Below are 21,135 nucleotides of genomic sequence, written 5' to 3'. Positions count from 1 at the left end.
TGTGCCATTACTTTACTTCCAATAATGATCAAACTCTTCCTGTGAGACTGCTTTCAATCGACATTTTAGAAAGCAATAAAATCAATTGGATTATAAGCTTCAGGAAGTACAAGCTTCCTAGTGGCTTTGTAAGAGCTTCCTTAGTGGTTATGTAAGCTTATTCAATGCATGAAATTCACACTCAGCTTTGTTACTGCAGTGTTGTCAGAGATGCTGCAGAGATGTCAGTCTCTTGACCAAGGTCAAGAGACTGACATCTACTGTGGTTACAACCATTTTTTTTTTCTTCAGTCATTTGACTGGTTTGATGCAGCTCTCCAAGATTCCCTATCTAGTGCTAGTTGTTTCATTTCAGTATACCCACTACATCCTACATCCCTAACAATTTGTTTTACATATTCCAAACGTGGCCTGCCTACACAATTTTTCCCTTCTACCTGTCCTTCCAATATTAAAGCGACTATTCCAGGATGCCTTAGTATGTGGCCTATAAGTCTGTCTCTTCTTTTAACTATATTTTTCCAAATGCTTCTTTCTTCATCTATTTGCCGCCATACCTCTTCATTTGTCACATTATCCACCCATCTGATTTTTAACATTCTCCTATAGCACCACATTTCAAAAGCTTCTAATCTTTTCTTCTCAGATACTCTGATTGTCCAAATTTCACTTCCATATAAAGCGACACTCCAAACATACACTTTCAAAAATCTTTTCATGACATTTAAATTAATTTTTGATGTAAACAAATTATATTTCTTACTGAAGGCTCGTTTAGCTTGTGCTATTCAGCATTTTATATCGCTCCTGCTTCATCCATCTTTAGTAATTCTACTTCCCAAATAACAAAATTCTTCTACCTCCATAATCTTTTCTCCTCCTATTTTCACATTCAGTGGTCCATCTTTGTTACTTCTACTACATTTCATTACTTTTGTTTTGTTCTTGTTTATTTTCATGCGATAGTTCTTGCGTAGGACTTCATCTATGTTGTTAATTGTTTCTTCTAAATCCTTTTTACTCTCGGCTAGAATTACTATATCATCAGCAAATCGTAGCATCTTTATCTTTTCACCTTGTACTGTTACTCCGAATCTAGACTGTTCTTTAACATCATTAACTGCTAGTTCCATGTAAAGATTAAAAAGTAACGGAGATAGGAAACATCCTTGTCGGACTCCCTTTCTTATTACGGCTTCTTTCTTATGTTCTTCAATTGTTATTGTTGCTGTTTGGTTCCTGTACATGTTAGCAATTGTTCTTCTATCTCTGTATTTGAACCCTAATTTTTTTAAAATGCTGAACATTTTATTCCAGTCTACATTATCGAATGCCTTTTCTAGGTCTATAAACGCCAAATATGTTGGTTTGTTTTTCTTTAATCTTCCTTCTACTATTATAATCTGATGCCTAAAATTGCCTCCCTTGTCCCTATACTTTTCCTGAAACCAAATTGGTCTTCTCCTAACACTTCCTCCACTCTCCTCTCAATTCTTCTGTATAGAATTCTAGTTAAGATTTTTGATGCATGACTAGTTAAACTAATTGTTCTGTATTCTTCACATTTATCTGCCCCTGCTTTCTTTGGTATCATTACTATAACACTTTTTTTGAAGTCTGACGGAAATTCCCCTTTTTCATAAATATTACACACCAGTTTGTATAATCTATCAATCGCTTCCTCACCTGCACTGAGCAGTAATTCTACAGGTATTCCGTCTATTCCAGGAGCCTTTCTGCCATTTAAATCTTTTAATGCTCTCTTAAATTCAGATCTCAGTATTGTTTCTCCCATTTCATCCTCCTCAACTTCCTCTTCTTCCTCTATAACACCATTTTCTAATTCATTTCCTCCGTATAACTCTTCAATATATTCCACCCATCTATCGACTTTTTCCTTTCATATTATATATTGGTGTACCATCTTTGTTTAGCACATTATTAGATTTTAATTTATGTACCCCAAAATTTTCCTTAACTTTGGTGTATGCTCCATCTATTTTACCAATGTTCATTTCTCTTTCCACTTCTAAACACTTTTCTTTAACCCACTATTCTTTCGCCAGTTTGCACTTCCTGTTTATAGCATTTCTTAATTGCCAATAGTTCCTTTTACTTTCTTCATCACTATCATTCTTATATTTTCTACGTTTATCCATCAGCTGCAATATATCGTCTGAAACCCAAGGTTTTGTACCAGTTCTCTTTATTCCGCCTAAGTTTGCTTCTGCTGATTTAAGAATTTCCTTTTTAACATTCTCCCATTCTTCTTCTACATTTTCTACCTTATCTTTTTTACTCAGACCTCTTGCGATGTCCTCCTCAAAAATCATCTTTACCTCCTCTTCCTCAAGCTTCTCTAAATTCCACCGATTCATCTGACACCTTTTCTTCAGGTTTTTAAACCCATCTACATTTCATTATCACCAAATTATGGTCGCTATCAATGTCTGCTCCACGGTAAGTTTTGCAGTCAACGAGTTGATTTCTAAATCTTTGCTTAACCATGATACAATCTATCTGATACCTTGCAGTATCGCCTGGCTTTTTCCAAGTGTATATTCTTCTATTATGAGTTTTAAATTGGGCGTTGACAATTACTAAATTATACTTCGTGCAAAACTCTATAAGTCGGTCCCCTCTTTCATTCCTTTTGCCCAGCCCGTATTCACCCACTATATTTCGTTCCTTGCCTTTTCCAATGCTTGCATTCCAATCTCCAACTATTATTAAATTCATCTCCTTTTACTTGTTTAATTGCTTCATCAATCTCTTCGTATACACACTCTACCTCATCATCATCATCATGGGCGCTTGTAGGCATAACAATCGACAAGGTATAACAATCTTGCAGGTTAACAATCTTGATTGTTAACAATCATTGTCGGTGTAGGTTTTGATTTTATCCTTATTACAATGATTCTATCGCTATGCGTCTTGAAATACTCCACTCTCCTTCCTATCTTCTTGTTCATCACGAAACCTACTCCTGCCTGCCCATTATTTGACGCTGAGTTAATTAAGACATTTATACATTCAATATTATTGGATAAGTAGTACACGCCCAACTAGTACACACCTGAAGTACTATTATATAAAAACACAACACACTATAATTTAGTTAATAATATGATTAAGTAGCACACAGCTAAGCCATTTACTGATCTGTTGTGGCTGACCAAACATGTAAAATGCCTGCCAACCATCAATGTACATCCCACTAGTTTATAATTATAAGAATACAATATTAAATTTTGATTCATCTAGCAAAGAAGTTTGGAAAATTTCTGCCAGAACAGTAAGAGATCAGCATTATTCTTCTCTTAAGTGACAATTTAATAGCAGAATTTTCTAAAATGGAGAATTATATTGATGAATATCAGTATAATTTACGGATATATTATATAAAATACAAAACAACCAAAACATAGCAATTAGATAAGTTAAATGTACCACATTAATTTCAAATAACTAGTTTTCACAGTATCCCACATCTTTAGTTGAAACTCTATTACATTAAAACAATTTTTTTTGTAACTTTATTTGAAATTATGTTTTATGTTTTGAAATGTTGAATAATGTAATAAACATATATGTAAATTTTGCTGTACAGTGGTTTATATTTCATAAAATGTTATATATATATATATATATATATATATATATATATATATATATATACAAGATCAAACATAGAAGTCCATGCAATGAGTTACAGGTTTTTTACAACCTTTGGATCCAAAAGTTATTTATTAAAATTTAAGATACTTATTAAAATTATCAAGCTCAAATGAATAATAATGAGGTTCTGTCTAGAACATTTTAGAGAAGTGCTTTATATGTAGTTTCAAAAGGCCTTAATATTTGTAAAAACTTCTTAATTTACTTGTAAGCTGGATTCACCTGTTTTCATGTTATAATAAAATGATCAGTTATTTGAAGTATCTCAATTCCTATGACCTCCAATACAAGATCTATTCATCAGAAAATAACTGAACATTTTTAATTACGTTCCAACGGAGATATTTAGTGATGTGCAGTTGGTAGCATTGTGTTCCACATAACCTCCTCTGTAACCGCATGTTCTTGGATTGTTGATATCTTGTTTAGTTTTCATGTTACTGTTACTTGAGTGCAACATGTTGTTAGCAATTTTTGTAATGTGCGATTTTCAGGAACAACAATACAACATAAAATTTTGCGTGAAACTGGGGAAACTTTCACAGAAATGTTTCAACTATTGAAACAAGTTCTGATGTACTGAGATGATGTTCTGGGTGGTATGCAATGTTACAAATGGTTTTCATGATTTAAAGGTGATCGATTGAAGATAACACTCAATCAGAAAAGCCTTCGACTTCAACTGATGACACCCACATTCAGAAAATCAACAATCTGGTGTGTGCAAAAATATTATTGAGCATGCATTGAGTTGCAGTAAAGTTTGTTCCTTGTTTGATGACTGAACAGCAGAAAAACATCAAGTGGATGTTTGTCAGTAACTTCTTGAACAAGCCAACAATGAAAAATTCATGCAAAGGATTATAACGTGAGACAAAAGCTGGGTTTACGGCTACGGCATTGAGACAAAAGTTAAATCATCACAATGGATTGGCAAAGTATCTCCATGCCCCACATATAGAAAGCACATCAGTCTTGATCCAATGGCAAAATGATGTTCTCTGGTTTTTTTTCAGTTTTAATGGAATTGTGCATTTTGAATTCTTGCCTCCAGGTGAAACAGTGAACCATGTGTACTATCAAGGCATTTTACAATCGTTTCATGAAAAAATCCACATAAGAGACCACAGTTGTGGTGAGACAATGCACCTTCACCATAACAATGCGCTCATAGATGCAGCTTTGTCAATTCCATCAGTTTTGTGCCAAAAATCAGATGACTGTCATCCCTCAGCTTCCCTTACTCGCCAGACCTGGCTCCTTGTGATTTTTTCTTATTTCCAAAACTAAAATCAGTGACAAAAGGATGCCATTTTGAGACTATTTATGACATTAAAGCAAATTCGTCATGGACCTTAAAGGTCATTTCAAATGAAGCTATCCAGGACTGCTTCATGAAGTGGAAACAATGCTGGGAAAAGTGTGTGAATAGGAGGGGAATACTTTGCAGGGGACAAGGACCAATAATCTGTAAAATTAATAATAAAGATCAAAAAAATAAAGTTTGGTTATTTTCTGAACAGATCTCATAATTAAATCACTGAAAAAAAAAATTATTTAATGAACTGCAATAATATTAAAAACATAATACATAAACTTTACCAGGAGGTGGTGTATTAAAAATTGTTTTTTGCATTGACGTTGGCATCATGGAATGTAATGGAATAATCCAGTATCGACCTGAAATTAAATTATGTAAATATCAGTGCTATATCAGTGAAATCACATTAACTAACATCTTTTTCTATATCTGATATAAACTGGGCGACAAATATTTATAAAAATCCTGTATAATAACAAATGTACATTCCAACAACTTTTAATTTTGGGATACTATTCCAGCCCACTTTCATCTTACATCACATTAGCAATTTGAAACAAAATAATGCATGCGGTAAAAATTCTCTGATAAATAATTTTCTTAACTGTATAAAAATTATTTTTGTAGAGACTAATAAATTAAATCATCTTAATAAACCAAACATTTTGATAAACCTAAAATTTTAAAATGAAATTTTCCTGCAAAAAAACATAATTTAATTTTTTGGTATGCCGACATATAATTAAATCTTTGAAAATGGCACGTAATTAATTTTGCCAAAAAATTATGAAAGGATCTTATCAAATCAATACATTCTATACAAAGTACCAAACAAGCACTTTTTTAATTCCTTAAAACTTTTTAAATAAATGTACCTTAAAAAGTTTAAAAAGACAAACATTTAAAATGTAAAACAAGTGCTGTCTGCCAGTACAATTTTAGTATGTAGTAAAGTATGTCTAAGAAGTCACCATATATTTCTAAACAAATGCATGTAATAAACATTTGAACATTTATAAAATTTATATTTACAAATTATTTATCCAGTGGATCTGTGTGCACACCACTGTGCTGAACGTGCAGAGCTATGTGTCTTCCTTGACATGTTGTAAAGCATCTCTGGAGTTATGGTTTGAAAGGCTTCGTTCACACTGCTACGCTCTTCTTCATCTGTTGAACATTTACACTGATACATAGGTCTTGATTATTAGCCACAATTAGCTGTCAGGTGTGGTGACCATTTCAATGAGGTTTGTGATACTTGTGAACCATGGCCTTGAAAGTGTTTATTTAGGAATTTGCATATTCTGAGAGCAAAATGAGTCATATTTCATTATTATATTTTTTTTTTTTAATTGAGGTATTAATTACCTTTCCAACATCTGTAATTAAGAATGAAAACATGCGGTAGACATGTGGTGGGATTTCTTTCTGATTCACACTCAGAAAACATTCTCTTAATCCAGAAAACCATATTCCTGGCTGATGAACTGTTATGCGAGATCTGTAAATAAATTAATGAGACTAGTTTGGCAGCTGAAGTGGCAACACAGTAAAGTAACTAGTAAACATATGATTGTATGAACAGCACTGATTTATATTAGGTATTAATAATTTTAGTCTACTGTTGCCACGTGAGATGTAAACAAATGTTTCGTGAAACAAGTTTTTGTTGTGCGTTACAAAAATGAGTAATACTAATTATGAGTAACGTTGTGCAAACAAGTTTTGTGTTAAACCATAATATATTGGCTCTGCCATGGGCCCAAGTTTTTAGGTGATTTAAAGCATTTTCAGATGGCCAGGAATTAATTGCAGATGACCCACAGTCTGGAAGATTGTTAATGTCAAAAAGTGACGATAATGTTGAGCGAATCAGGCTTGAAATGGTAACAAACGATACGGTCTTGATATGAATACGAGACTTGATATGGTACAAACGGTGATTAGCTGTCAGACTATTGTAAAATAATTGAATTTGAACCATACTACAGTCCACCAAAATTTGACAAATAAATTGAAAATGAAAAACATTTGTGCAAAATTGGTCACAAAAAAACCTCACTGTTGAACAGAAAAACAACAGGGTGGAAGTGTGCTGCAATCTTCTAGGGCGAATTGAAACTGATTCTGATTTTCTAAAATATGTTATTACTGGTGATGAATCTTGTATATTTGAGTACGATGCAGAAACATAACGCCAGAGCGAGTAATGGCACACTTCTGACTCACCAAGTCCCAAAAAAGCAAAAATGTGCAAATCAAAAATCAAAACCATGCTAATTTGTTTCTTCAGTAGTAATGGCACTGTCCAAAAGGAGTTTTTGCCTACAGGATAGACTGAAAATAGATATGTGTACAGAGAAATTTTTGAAAAGAGTTGCCCACGTGAGATCAGCCATCAAAGACAATTGGATGTTGCATCATGACAATGCACCCCTTGTCACACTGCACTGTCAATTAATGAGTTTTTGGCAAAGAAAAACATTCCTATAGTTCCTCAACCACCTTATTCACCTGACTTGAGTCCCTGAGACTTTTTCCTGTTCCCGACTTTAAAAAAACACCTCAAACACACCATTTTGGAATGGTAGAAAACATAAAAAATGCAACTGACCATCTGAAAGATATTCCGGTTTCTGAGTTCCAACACTGCTATGAAGTTTGGAAAACCATTTGAAGCATTGTGTGGCTTCCCAAGGAAACTATTTCAAAGGTGATAAGAGTACATGTATAATTGGATTGTAAATAAAAAGTTTTTCTGAACCAGTCTCATTACTTTATTTACAAACCTCGTAAATTATGCAATCATAAAAAAACAATGCTCTTATATGGGATACAGCAGTTAGAAATTGTCTAATAAAGCATGGCAGGCAGCAGCACGCTGTTCTGTATCTCCATCAGATAATTCATTCATAAAAGTCTGTTGAAATAATTTCACACACAAGTCTTTTTTATATGGTCATGCATTATTGACTGTAGTATATTAAGTTCAGCCACTTGTTAATGAATAGATTTACTTATTTTGAGACTTGCTTGATCGAATCAGCGACAGGTACACATATTTGTCTGTCAGAATACAAGGACTTCTTGGACATACTAAAGACGATTGCTTGTTTTCAGTGAAAATAACAATGTTCTGTAATATATTTTGGCCCTCTCTATACATCATTCATATCTAACGTGGTAAAAGTACATTATTTATAAACTGTTTTGAAATATGTATGCAAATTTTCAAAGGCAAAATAATAATCTTTGGCAGATAAGTGAAATTGAATTTTAAGTATAAAAATTACGTATGTTATAAATTTTTAATTAATAAAATTAATCAATAACTCAAATTTTTAATGATGCTCTACAGTATGTTACAGTTCATAGCAGTCCAGAAAAGATACAACTGCAACAGCAATAATACTAATAATGTAAAACTAATTTTTTAACAGATTTATTAAATGAAGTTATTAGAAAAACAATTCTAGAAAAAAGTTTCTGAGTAAAGGTCCAGCCAGTTTGAAGCTTCAAACTGGAGCAGATTAAACTCTGCTTGTAGCTAGCTACAAGCAGAGTTTACTTATAGCAGCAATGAAATCTTTGAAGAATTATCCAAAATTATGTAATCAATACAAACAAATCGAAAAAATACTTCCCGTCCTTCCACAAAGAATTCTTAAGGAGAAAACAAATAAAAACTACTAACTACAATAATTAAAAATGAAAGTAGTAACAAATATTACTACTCATTTGCTACAAATATTGCTATCATTTTTGTAAAACAATTTCTGTATAAAAAAAAAAAATAATAAAGTAAGAATAGAATGTTTTTAATAGAATAATTTAGACAATATTTTTGCATTTGAAACAACACACAAAAATACAATTAAAATTACCATATTAAAAAATCATTAGGCAAACCTTATTTAGAAATTTTGTCAGCATTAGTGATGATTGCCGATTCAAGGGTTAATACAATAAGAAGTAAATTTTATTAAAAAATAATTGTAAACAGTTACTTACTAGATGGAAATGATCCACACTCTGTCAAGAGTCTATTCAAAGCAGATATCTTATCCCAGCCAGGAAGAAATACAAGTATTGCTCCTGATTTATTTTTAAAACAAATATACTTAATTAATTCAAAAGATAAATCAACATAAGCTTCTTCTATCTCAGGTTCAAGTAATGTATTAAGAGTTGAACGTGAATAACTATGAGATGCCTTCAAATTCCTTAAAAAAAAATTACCGAAGTGAACTTCTTAAAAGAATTTCAACTTAAATATTTTGCTCATTGTTTAAGATGTAACACTTCAATTATATTTATTAAGTAGAAATGATTATTATGGTGGCTGCACATCTAGTAACAAGTAATTAAAAAGATTCAAATGTGTTCATTTATACAAATTTATTTTCAATTTTTTACTCGGGGTTTTTTTATCACCAAAAATATAGCATTTATATATATATATATATATTTACATGTTATTGATTACAATAAAATATATTTATATTACATTTTTACATCACATTACGTTTTCTTGTAAATTTTTAAATATTTTGCAATTATTATGTATATATTTTGCAAAATATATGAAACAAATTCTACCCAGTTTACGTCTCTTGTAAACATCTTGAAACAACTCTCACTAATGTTTATGTTTATAAATTTTCATAAATTTATAAACATAAACATTACTCTTATGAAAGAGTAATAATAATTTGGACATTCATCTTTATAGCATATGTAAACAGCCTATATTAAATAAAAAATACAAGTTACCTTCATAAATAATGTAAATAATAGGTAATAGGATAGAAACTTAAAGTAAAATTATCAATTTTTTTCTTTAACTATATGTTTTATAATTTAATTATGACCTAGGTTTAGTTACCTTTGAAATAAATTGCAGAGAGTAAAACCTATGTAGAAAGGCAAAATATTAAAATACATAACCTATAATGGAGAATGTAAGATATGGTAAATACAATGAAGAAACAAGATTAGCACAGAACAGACAGGAGTGGAGAATAACATCAAAGCAGTGAAATGACTAAAAAACATTTTTCTGAAAATAAAAGTAAGTAAATTAAAGGTAAGGTTTTAAATTAAATGTAGGTTTTCTGAGTGTGGTTAAGGTGAAACAAAACTCTCCTGAACCTACCTCAAGGGCAAATAAAATAAAGCAATATCCTAAACCTTATTTTACAATGCAGCAAACCAAAACATTTATTTTGTTTTTATGATGATTCTAATTTAATTTAGCTCAATCCATCTGAGAAAACACTTCTCTTTACTTGTAACATAAAAATGAAGTAAAAATAATATGCAATAATACAAAAATTAGAAAATTGTGATAAAATGATATATTTAACTTAAAAATAAAAGTTTATAAGAAATTATATTACCACCATATTAAAATTTCATCAAGTAAAACAGGAAAAAATTTATGACCTCAATGAATTTTTCAATAATCGATAAGCTGCTGTCTGTTGAATTTTTGTCATAGTTTCCCAAATTTATCACAATACTTTCAATAATATTTTCACAGAAACTATCATGCTTCCCATGCTTTCCTTTCTTCTTTAATTATATGTTGAATACAATTTTTGCAAGCATCTGCCACCTATTCAATTAACACCTTTTATCAATAAATTTTTTACATCACTTAACTTAAAATCTTGTGTTATACTCCCAATGTAGCCCTTGACTTGTGCCTATGTCAATTCTATAATGTTAAAATTGCAATGGTATGGAGGAAAACGCAACACGACACAATTTTTTATTTTGCAATTTTATTTACTTGAAAATGAACAAATTCTTGTGTAACTTGTCATCAGTGTGATTTTCTTTGATTTTAACCATTTAGCAATTTCCAATTTTTTGGTCGAAGTGTTTGGAATTTTTTCAGTTTTCGGGCAATGGAATGGTGCATTATCCTTACTATGACAGATGTTTCAGCAATAATTTTGATAATTTTTTAAAGATCTAGATTCAAATAACCATAAACCACCGTTCAAAAATTAATTTTCACTTCATATATGCTTTACTATTATTCATTTAACTTTTCCAGTTGAGGATTTCTCCCCAGTTGGCAAATCTTTCATAAAAGCATCTTTTGCACTTATTTCTTTATTCACCCATACCTTTTCCCATACATATCTCACATTAACCCAAATTTAATCAAAATAATAAATTGTTCTACCCTCTTTACAACACTTGATTGACAGAGAGACATAGGGTAAATTAGAATTAATGAAACACTTATAAAAACTAACTGTAAAACAAAATTCTTCCTTACAGATTAACACGATAACATAGACTGAAATCTTCTTTCACTGAACTGAATAATCGTGTGAAGCATTACAAATGAGCATTACAAATTATTAAACATCAATAACAAAGACACAACAAAAATCTAAATTGCTTATTATCTGCATGCCATGGCACCAAAAAAGTGGCAGCATACAGTACTTTCTTATAACATAAAACAATAATAGCACTTGCATGTGAGAGTCAGCCTAAACTACTAAGATATTACTAATACATGCTGAATTAATATCTGCTGCACAGTTTCGTGGGACAAGCTTAAGTTTTAAGTACTGTAGTTATCAAACTATGTAGGAAAACACATTTTTTCATAGAAAATTTTTTAAGAAGCTGCTACTTACAGTTTTAAGTTCATATGCAATTCTCATGAGAAAGTAATTACCAATCCATAAAGAATGTAACTGAAAACCGCTAACCTTTTCAAACAGTACGTAAATTAATAATTTTTAACAGAAATAATCATATAACTATTAACACACATACTATTAATAAACATGTTAACTGACAGCATGACAACATTTATAACATTTTCTACAGAGTGAGCAATATAAAACCAAACCCATAACGTAACCGCTGCAGAATCAATAGGTTTGTTGGAATGAAATTTTATGAATGATACGGATAAATTAAATAAGATAAACATAAAACGTAATTTAAATGTTGCATTTATTTACCTTATTGTTACAAAAGATGTTCAAAATCACCACCCTGGGAATCGATGCACTTTTGTGCTCGACTGATCATACTGAGAGTTGTCTGACACAAAATGTTGTTGTCAATTGATTTCTTGTTGAATGTTCATCTTCAGTTCATCAATATTGTGGGGATTAGATGTATAAACTCTCTCCTTTAAGTAGCCCCAAAGGAAAAAACCGCAAGCAGACAACTCTGGGGAATGTGGAGGCCACTATCTTCTGCTGACAGCTCGTTCATTTGTGAAAGCTGCATGAATAAGATTTAGTGAAATGTTTGACATGTAACACGTCACTCCGTCTTGTTGAAAGAAGTTGTATCCTTTTTATTATCAGTTAATTGCACGTAGAATTCTTCTAAAAAAGATAAACTTGTGTACTGACAGTCCGGTCAAAACATATTGGTCCTACAATATGATTACTGGAAACGACGCACCAAACACCAATTTTCTCATCATGAAGTGGACGCTCGAATATCTCGTGAGGATTCCTTACCATCCATACTTGGTGTTCTGCAAATTAACATGGTCGGATAAATGAAACCATGCTGTGTCTGACATAAGATCTTCTGTCCACCAACAATGTTTTCGAAAGGCAGTTGTAATAATCAAGTTGTTTCGGTCGGTCTGTTTCTTTCAGTTGTACATGGTATGGTTTCAATTTTAATTCATGAAGAATTTTACAACAAGATGTGTATTTAACACCAGATTTTTATGATAACTTGTGTAGTGATTTTTTTGGACTGGCAGTAATTTTCCTTTCAATATCAGCAATGGCCTGTTGAATCCTAACGGAAAGTTGCCTATTTCATTTTGCATTTGAAACCAAACATGTTGTATGCCACATTTTAAGTAAATCGTGTATGCTACTCTTTGCTGGGATACAGGCATTTAGAAATTTTTTACGAATACTTGGCATGATTCTTCAAACAATCCAGAACGAACAGAAGACCTTAACTGTAGCTATCCTATCCTGGATTGAATAAAGCATTTTACACAAACACAACTGGACTCACAATACTGCACTGCAATAAAACGTATACTGCACTGACATGTAACCACATGATATATGGCAGCAACAATCAGTAGTAACATATACATCTACTAGTAGCGCTAGTTGTGAGAGAATCTTCCATAGTGTTGGGTAATGGTTTCATTATGGGTTTGGTTTTAAGTAAATAATGACGAAGTTAAAAATATTACCTGACATATGGCTCTATGAAATCAACATATGCTCTGACATTCTCATGATTAGTACGATAAGATGATCGTTTGCTCGGTAACTGATAGCTGCAAAATGACAAATTACTATAAATCTATGTTATAATACTTACTATAAAATAAATTTAAAAAACTTAGAGAATCAATAAAAAATTGTTATCATTATAAAGGTTAAATATACCTCTACTCAAGTTAAAAGTAAAACAAGGATACAAAAGTCAATATAACATACATACTTCTAGACCATATAAATGCTAATAAAACAGCTCACCATTTCAAGTCACAATAGTTGAAAATAAGTATATAATGATAGTACCAGGTGATTAAAAAAGGACTTAACAGATTTGGTTGAGGTTTCATTTTATATCTAAACACATTAAGTTTTGACTCACATAGTTCATAAGTACAGATTCGGCCACCAAGAGCTGTCACCAGTACTGTAAAAATGGATACATTTACAAATGCAGAATACGCTCACTGCATGTTATGGTTTCACAATTTGCTGTCAGTAACTGCAGTTCAATGCAATTTTCTTAGAGTACGAAAGCCTCCTATTATGCATACAATAAAACTTACTTTTGGCACCAACCTTTGTTGAGACAGGTTGTTCTGTAAAAAAAAAACACTGGGACATTGACACATTCCTGAAACTGCTGTGGAACAACTCATAGCTGCTGTGGAACAAGCTCATACCGCTTTGCACATTGTTTGAAGAAATCAACTTAGCATGCATCACGCAAGACTGGCATTCCACAAACAACTGCTTGGTACGTATTACATAAATGATTGCACTTGAAGCATATAAATTGATCATGGTTCAGCACATTAAAGATGACAACAAAATTGCTCAGCTGCAGTTTTGTGTAGAGATGATGAATAGAATTGCAGACAATACATTTCTGACAATTTAATTTTTAATGATGCGTCAACCTTTAACATCAATGGCAAAGTGAATATCCATAACTGCCAAATATGGGGTAACAAAAACCCTCATGCTGTTTTGCAGCTCATTCATGATAGCCATAAGATCAATGTTGTTTCTTGCCCTAAGCAAAAAGAGACTGTATGGCCCATACTTCCTTCAGAAGGCAACCATAAATGCCATAGAATATCTGTCATGCTTCAAAATTTTCTAATTCCTAAATTAGATAATGACAACAAAGATGAACAAACACCACTACTATCAGCAAGATAGTAGTGGTGTTTGTTCACTACTGCCTAGAAGTCTGAGATTTCTCGATACTCAATTCCCAGCTAAGTGGATTGGTCATGAAGGTTCAATTGCATGGTCACCTTGTTCCAAGATTTGGCCTTGCTAGATTTTTTCTTGTGGGTTTCATTAAAGATCGGGTTTATGTATATCACCTCTGCCTGCTGATCTTGTTGAGCAAAGAATTCAAATTAACACTACAACTGCAGAAGTAACGCCCAACTACAGCTGGAATGTATGTCACACAGGTGGATGAGTGTCACAGAAGTGGAATGTATGGCGCATTACAAATGGAAGCCATATTAAACCAAAGTGAATGTTGTGTGACAAACTTGAAGTGTTTTTCTATGAAATGAGACCTCAACCAAATCTGTAAGTTACCTCAATAACTTTTCAGAAGCTTTTAAATTGGTTAAGTCCTTTTTGAACCACTCTGTATAATAAAATTTTTTTAATTAGTCTCCAATTCTAACCTGTAATTTCTCAGTGAAAGTTCCTTATACAAAAAAATCTTCAACATATAACAAATATCTTATAACAAATGGGAAATTTAAAAAATAGGTTTGTTACATAAGAAATATAATCTTTCCAAAATAGATTAATATGTTTAATACTTAAAGTTTATATGACACAATAAAATTACTTATCTTTAACAGGCTTAAAAATTATAGGTCGTGGATAAGTCATGCATAGTAAAATGTAAAACAATTTGTTTTTACATGCTAATGAAAAAAAGGTTTTTCTACAATCACCATTGAAGTTGCTAAAATATAGAATGGATAGCACCAGTTCTAGCACTTCTTTAAAGTTAAGAATTTTCTAGATACAAAAGCATAATCAGGACAAAATATTTACTAAGTTACTCTATAGAGGAAAGCATATTTTCACCTATATTCTGATAAAATCAGTAACACTAGGTTCATATTATCAGTTCTACTCTGATTTGTATCAGTGATATAAAGTATTACTTCATCTGTTAAAATTTGCATTAGAATAAAAATTATATTGGTTAGACAAATTCACAGAAGACAATGAGAGAGCTGATATGAAAGGAACCTTATCCCTTTATATGGCTAGCCCTATACACCAGAATAGTAGTCTATTTTCTGGAACTGATTCTAGCTAGAACCATAGAAAGTAGTCCTGCAATGAGAAGACAAATTTTGCTGTAAACATATTAGACAAACTATAGAGAAAACATTAGTTTACCAGCCCCCTCTCATATACCCTGATCTGGGAAGAAAATGTTTTGTAGAGGCTTCTACTTCACATCCCTGGATAACAGCCATTCTGACACCTTCCTAACATGGCTCTATTATGGAATAATCCTTAATTACAATCATATCCTCAGATACTGCAAAAACATCATTCTAGAATAAGAGTCTACAGAATATGTAAGCATTTTAACCTCTGTGGACCCTGTATTTCTGTAGATGTTAACATTCCTGACCGTAATAACAAGATTCTTACACTCATGAGTCATACAACTGAAGACTAAAGTAATTTTTCAAAACACACAATAAACCTTCATACTTAAACTGTAAGATTTAAGGACTTAGAGCAGTGGTCGACAACTTAAGCAATCTCTAATGGTACAGAAGCTGTAAGTTTTACATATCAATAATCTGGTTATGATTGACACAAAAGAGCCACAACTATAAAAAGAACTATAAAAGAGCCGCATCACAAGTCAGTTCTCAAAATTTAGCAAAGTATCATTTCTTTGGTTCTTTCTACTTTGTATTAATCGAGCTAAGCTGATATTGTTTGAAAGATATATTCAGAAGTATGGCAACTCAAAACTTTACCCAAATCCCATAATACATATCACAATTAAAGATCGCTCATTCACAAGAAGTTTACATTTTTATATGTTTTTTTTTTTCATAAGTGATATTAACTAGTAAGTTTTAAAATAAGTATATTTGAATAGTATGTATTAGAATAAGTATATACGAATTGTAAAAATTGTAAGTCCTACTTAAATAGTATTTAGACAAATTCAAAAATTTTTTATTATTATTTTAATTCAGTTAAATTTTATATATAAATATCAGCACTGATGTTTGTTGATTTATTTATACATGTAAATATGGCAGAAAAGAAAAGGAAACTCGATCATTGTCCACTTCAAGATAACTGGACAAAGGAATATGGATTTGTGGAACAAAAGATCGTGCTGTTTATGTTTTCTGTAGCACAAGTGTTGTGTGTTGCACATCTAGTGTACAAAGACACTTTCAAACTAAACACCAATCTAAGTTTAAAACCTCAGAAGAGAAAAGTGCCATCAAAAAAGCTATTTCTGGTTTCAACAAACAAACTGGTATTTGAGCCAAGCAGTTGGAAAAAAGAATAAACCTACTGAATTTAGTTACAAAATAGCTCATTGTGTGGCTTTAAAAGCCACACAATTTGATGGAGAATACATCAAAGAAACATTTTTGAAAATTTTGTTGTGATTTACCAAATACGGAGATTGTACTCTCTCGAATTAGAGAAATACCATTTTCTGCAAGATCAATCTAGAGGTGCATAACTGACTTGGCTGAAAATCTCAAGTATTTAGTGTTGCTCTTGATGAAAGCACCTGAACAAATTATTCTGTGTGACAACTAATAGTGCTGCTGTAATGGTTGGCAAGAAAGGATTTGTAAAACTTCTTGAAAATCATTTTAAACACAGACTGTTACATTTTCATTGTATTATACACCATAAGAGCTTATGTGCAAAGACCTCATCTCTGAATTTGGTCTCTGTGACAAAGAGACCAAACTTTCTTGTTTCTCATTCTTCATTGGTTCACAGGCAATTCAAGTCTCTTCTACAAGAAATTGAGTGTGAATATATTGATCTGTTACACAGCAATGTTCGATGGCTTAGTTGAAGTAAAGTTTTAACTAGATTTGTCTGTTGTCTAGCTTTGTGAGATATTTCTTGACAAAAAAACAGCAATATTTTCGAGAACTGAAAGATGAAAACTGGTTGTTAAAGTTGATGTTTCTGACTGACATAAACACACATTTAAATGAGCTGAATCTGAAATTACAAGGACAGGGTCAAACAATACTTGATCTTTTCTGCTATTGGAAAGCATTCATAATAAAACTCATTTTTTCACGTGACATCAACATCAAAGCATTCAAATACTTCCCAAATGAGAAGAAATCATTAAAATCAATTTGAAGTGAACATAGATGAGCTTCAGGAGCATATTGAAGCACTCAAAACAGAATTTGATAAAAAAAGTCAAGACTTTCACATTCATGGACCCTTATTTTCATACCTCATTAAGCCTGACATACTTGATTTGACAACTACCCAATTGGAACTTTTTAGTTGAATGGATCTGAGGATTTTGAAATGTAAGAGGTTGAATTTAGGTCTTCCGAATTATGAACATCAAAATTTGTTGAACTAAGGAAGTCTCTGGAAGACAAAAATTTAGAAATGTCTGCTGCTATTCTCAACTGTTGGACATCCCTCCCGAGATCTTTCATCTGTTTGAAGGAAATTGCTTTTGCTCTTCTTTTGACTTTCGTTCAATTTATTTCTGTGAGCAAATTTCCTCTCAATGAAAGCAGTGTTAAGTCCACAATGATGTTACCTAACAACTGAACATACAGAAAATTGTGTAAAAGTCAAAGTAACAAAGTATGTTGCCAATATTGAGCAACTGGTTAAGACCATGCAAGAGCAAGGCTCCCATTAATAATAAAAACTAAAAAAACTTTTAAAAACAGTTTGTTTCTTTCAATATGATTTAAATATTATTGTTTTATATTACTGTATAAAATATATTGTAGAACAGATGTACTGACCTTGACTTGTATAAAAATACGAATGTTGTTGGCACACAGAATGATTTTAAATTCATAGTCAGCACACTGTTAGCAAAAGATTGCCGACCTCTGCATTAGAGGCTAATTTTCTGAGAATTTTATTCATCTACCAAATGAAAATTAAAAATATGTTTCATATCATGACATAACTGTCTTTAAAAGCATAGACTATGGCCACAAATTTGTCTTCATGCATCTTGAACTTCTATCAAACATTATAATCACAAAAAAGAGAATCTAAACCACTAACAACACTGCTACTTCTATTTCACTTATCACAGAAACAATTACACAGTACAGAAAACATTTTTCAGTAAAACACAACATACATAATTTCTGGGAAAGATTATTTTGCCATTTTTTCTAAAATTTTCATAATCCATTATCAAACTTACACAGAATTTACATTAAGAAAGAAATTTTCCAGTGAAGGTCTGGCTAAATGTTTTAGTCTGCTGGATATTTCCATATTCTGAGGATTGATGAGGGTTTTTTTTTACGGAAGGCTGAAGCTATTCTCAAATTGTTCTTTACTACCAGGAGGAAAACAATTTGTTGCAACAATAGTGAAATTGTTGAAAAACTATCCGTAATGTGCTGTTCCCAACCCAAGAACCCAGATAACCTGATCCCTCTAGAATATGTAGACAGGATGGTGCCCTTTGCCTAGAAGGAATCTGGTTTCAAGCTCCCTAAGTATATAAAACCCTTCCCTTCTTTTTCCTTTCCCTTCCTCAAAATCAATCCTATTTAAAATTATGTGTGTGCAGGCAGGCGCATGCACACACACACAAATAATAAACATAAATAAAATTAATAAACAAATGAAATGTAATGATAAAGACTCAAAATTATAAAACTATAATTTGAAACATATTATACATACTGTATTATTTCAAGCACATCCTCCAAATAAAATTCTTTGACAGGATATGTGAAACCAGGAATTGTTAACATTGGACAATTATTATAATATTTGGAAAACCTTTCAGCATTCAGTGTTGCACTCATAAGAATTAATTTCAAGTCACGTCTCTGAAACATTCCACATAAATTACACTGGTCAACAAAGAATTAATAGATTTAGAGCTGAAATAAAATTATAATTAGAACTAAATTTTTTTCGAAGGCACTTGTAATAACTTGGTATTCAGTATGCCTTAACCACTCACTTAAATAAAATGTACAGAATGAAAGTTGTAATATAACAAAGAATACTTTCATTAAAAAAAGTAAATTATTAGTTATTTAGGTAAATTAGTTAAAAACATGCTTGGCTGTCGAAAGGTTTATGAAAGTTGAGAGGTTAACTTATAAAAAAGGGACACTCGAATAACTATGAACTTGATCTTTGAGGCAAACACCTACAAAGTGGTTGTGGTAATCTAGTGCAAATAAAGATTATTTGACCAAATGCAATTTGTTTCAGTATTAGGTGATCCATGAAACAAAATGTTTAGATACCAGTCCAACCCTGACCTTCATAGTAGTGGTGAGTTCTATTAGGCTATATTCTTCTATGTTTCAATAAAAGAATTAGTGGGTATCTTGCTAGAATGGGGTAACCAGAATTAAATTTTCTGCAATGTAGAAAAAGGTGGAGAAGCAAATAAGAAAGCTGGAGAGTTTTAAAAAGGATATATTGTTTCCATATGCTTTGTAGAGTTAGGCCAACTAACTGGAGAATATATATCTATGGATCATTCTACATTTCTGTTGAGGGACATGTCAATATCTGTAAGTCAGAACAAATGGTTATCAAAATTAGTAAAACAAAATTAGTCAAAAAATTATCATAATTATCATAGTCAAATTATCAAAATTAGTCAAAACAGTAATGTATATTTTACTGACAGACTGATGAGGTCACAACCTACTGCATGGAAGTCTTCATGGGGTTTTTTCTTGATTTTTAAAGACAGCACTATTAAATGATCTAAATAAAAACATTCCATTGAAATCAGAATTTATTAGCCAGCTGAAAGCAATGGAAAACTACGGCTTTTTCTCTAAGAAAATGTAGCTCTCTGCATTTTCATGTAATAAAGATTGAAGCACCTTCCTTGGTAAAATATTCCAGAGGTAAACTCGTCGCCCCTTCTTATCTCTGGTTAGGGACTACTAAGGAAGGGGTCACCAGAAAATTAAAATATAACATTCTACGAGTCGGACCGTGGAATGTTAGTTGTCTAAAAAAGGTTAGTAGGTTAGAAAACTTAAAGAGGGAAATGGATAGGATAAATGTAGATGTAGTAGGAATTAGCGAGGTTCAGTAGGAAGAAGAAAACGACTTTTGGTCAGATAATTTTAAGATAATTAACTCAGCATCAGATAAAGGGCAAGCAGGAGTAGGTTTCATAATGAACAAGAAGATATGGAAGAAAGTAGAGTATTTCATGAAGCTTAGCAATATAATCATTGTAATAAGGATAAGATCAAAACCTAACCCAACAACGATTGTTAACATCTATATGCCTACAAATGCCCATGATGATAATGATAAGATAAGAGTGTATATACAAAGAAATTGATGAAGTAATTAAACATATAAAAGGAGATGAAAATTTAATGATAGTTGGAGACTTGAGTGTAAGCATTGGAAAAGGCAAGGAAGCAAATATTATGGATGAATACGGGATAAGAAAATGGAATATTAGGAGGGACCGACTTATTAAGTTTTGCACAAAGTATAATTTAGTAATTGCCAACACCCATTTTAAAAATCATAATAGAAGAATATACACATGGAAAAAACCTGGTAATAATGCAAGGTAACAAACAGATTATATCATAGTTAAACAATGATTTAGAAATCAACTACTAGACTGCAAAGCATATCCTGGAG

At 31.7% G+C, this 21,135-nt stretch overlaps 1 protein-coding gene across 1 annotated transcript in view; it reads right to left on the bottom strand.

The window, feature by feature from the left end:
- LOC142331932 (ATP-dependent DNA/RNA helicase DHX36-like) overlaps window positions 1-21,135 on the bottom strand; it is a 139,371-nt gene that overhangs the window by 44,297 nt on the left and 73,939 nt on the right. Inside the window, exons 9-12 of the mRNA XM_075377986.1 lie at window positions 19,177-19,325; window positions 13,221-13,307; window positions 9,017-9,228; window positions 5,284-5,361 (exon numbers count right to left, since the gene is read on the bottom strand). Coding sequence (XP_075234101.1) covers window positions 5,284-5,361; window positions 9,017-9,228; window positions 13,221-13,307; window positions 19,177-19,325 — 526 coding nt within the window. The remainder of the gene's footprint in view (window positions 1-5,283; window positions 5,362-9,016; window positions 9,229-13,220; window positions 13,308-19,176; window positions 19,326-21,135) is intronic.

This window comes from Lycorma delicatula, chromosome 1, assembly GCF_047948215.1.
Source record: "Lycorma delicatula isolate Av1 chromosome 1, ASM4794821v1, whole genome shotgun sequence".
In the NCBI taxonomy this organism is placed as follows: domain Eukaryota; kingdom Metazoa; phylum Arthropoda; class Insecta; order Hemiptera; family Fulgoridae; genus Lycorma; species Lycorma delicatula.
The sequence above is the reverse complement of the archived record's forward strand: the minus strand, read 5'-3'. Positions and strand labels throughout refer to the sequence as shown.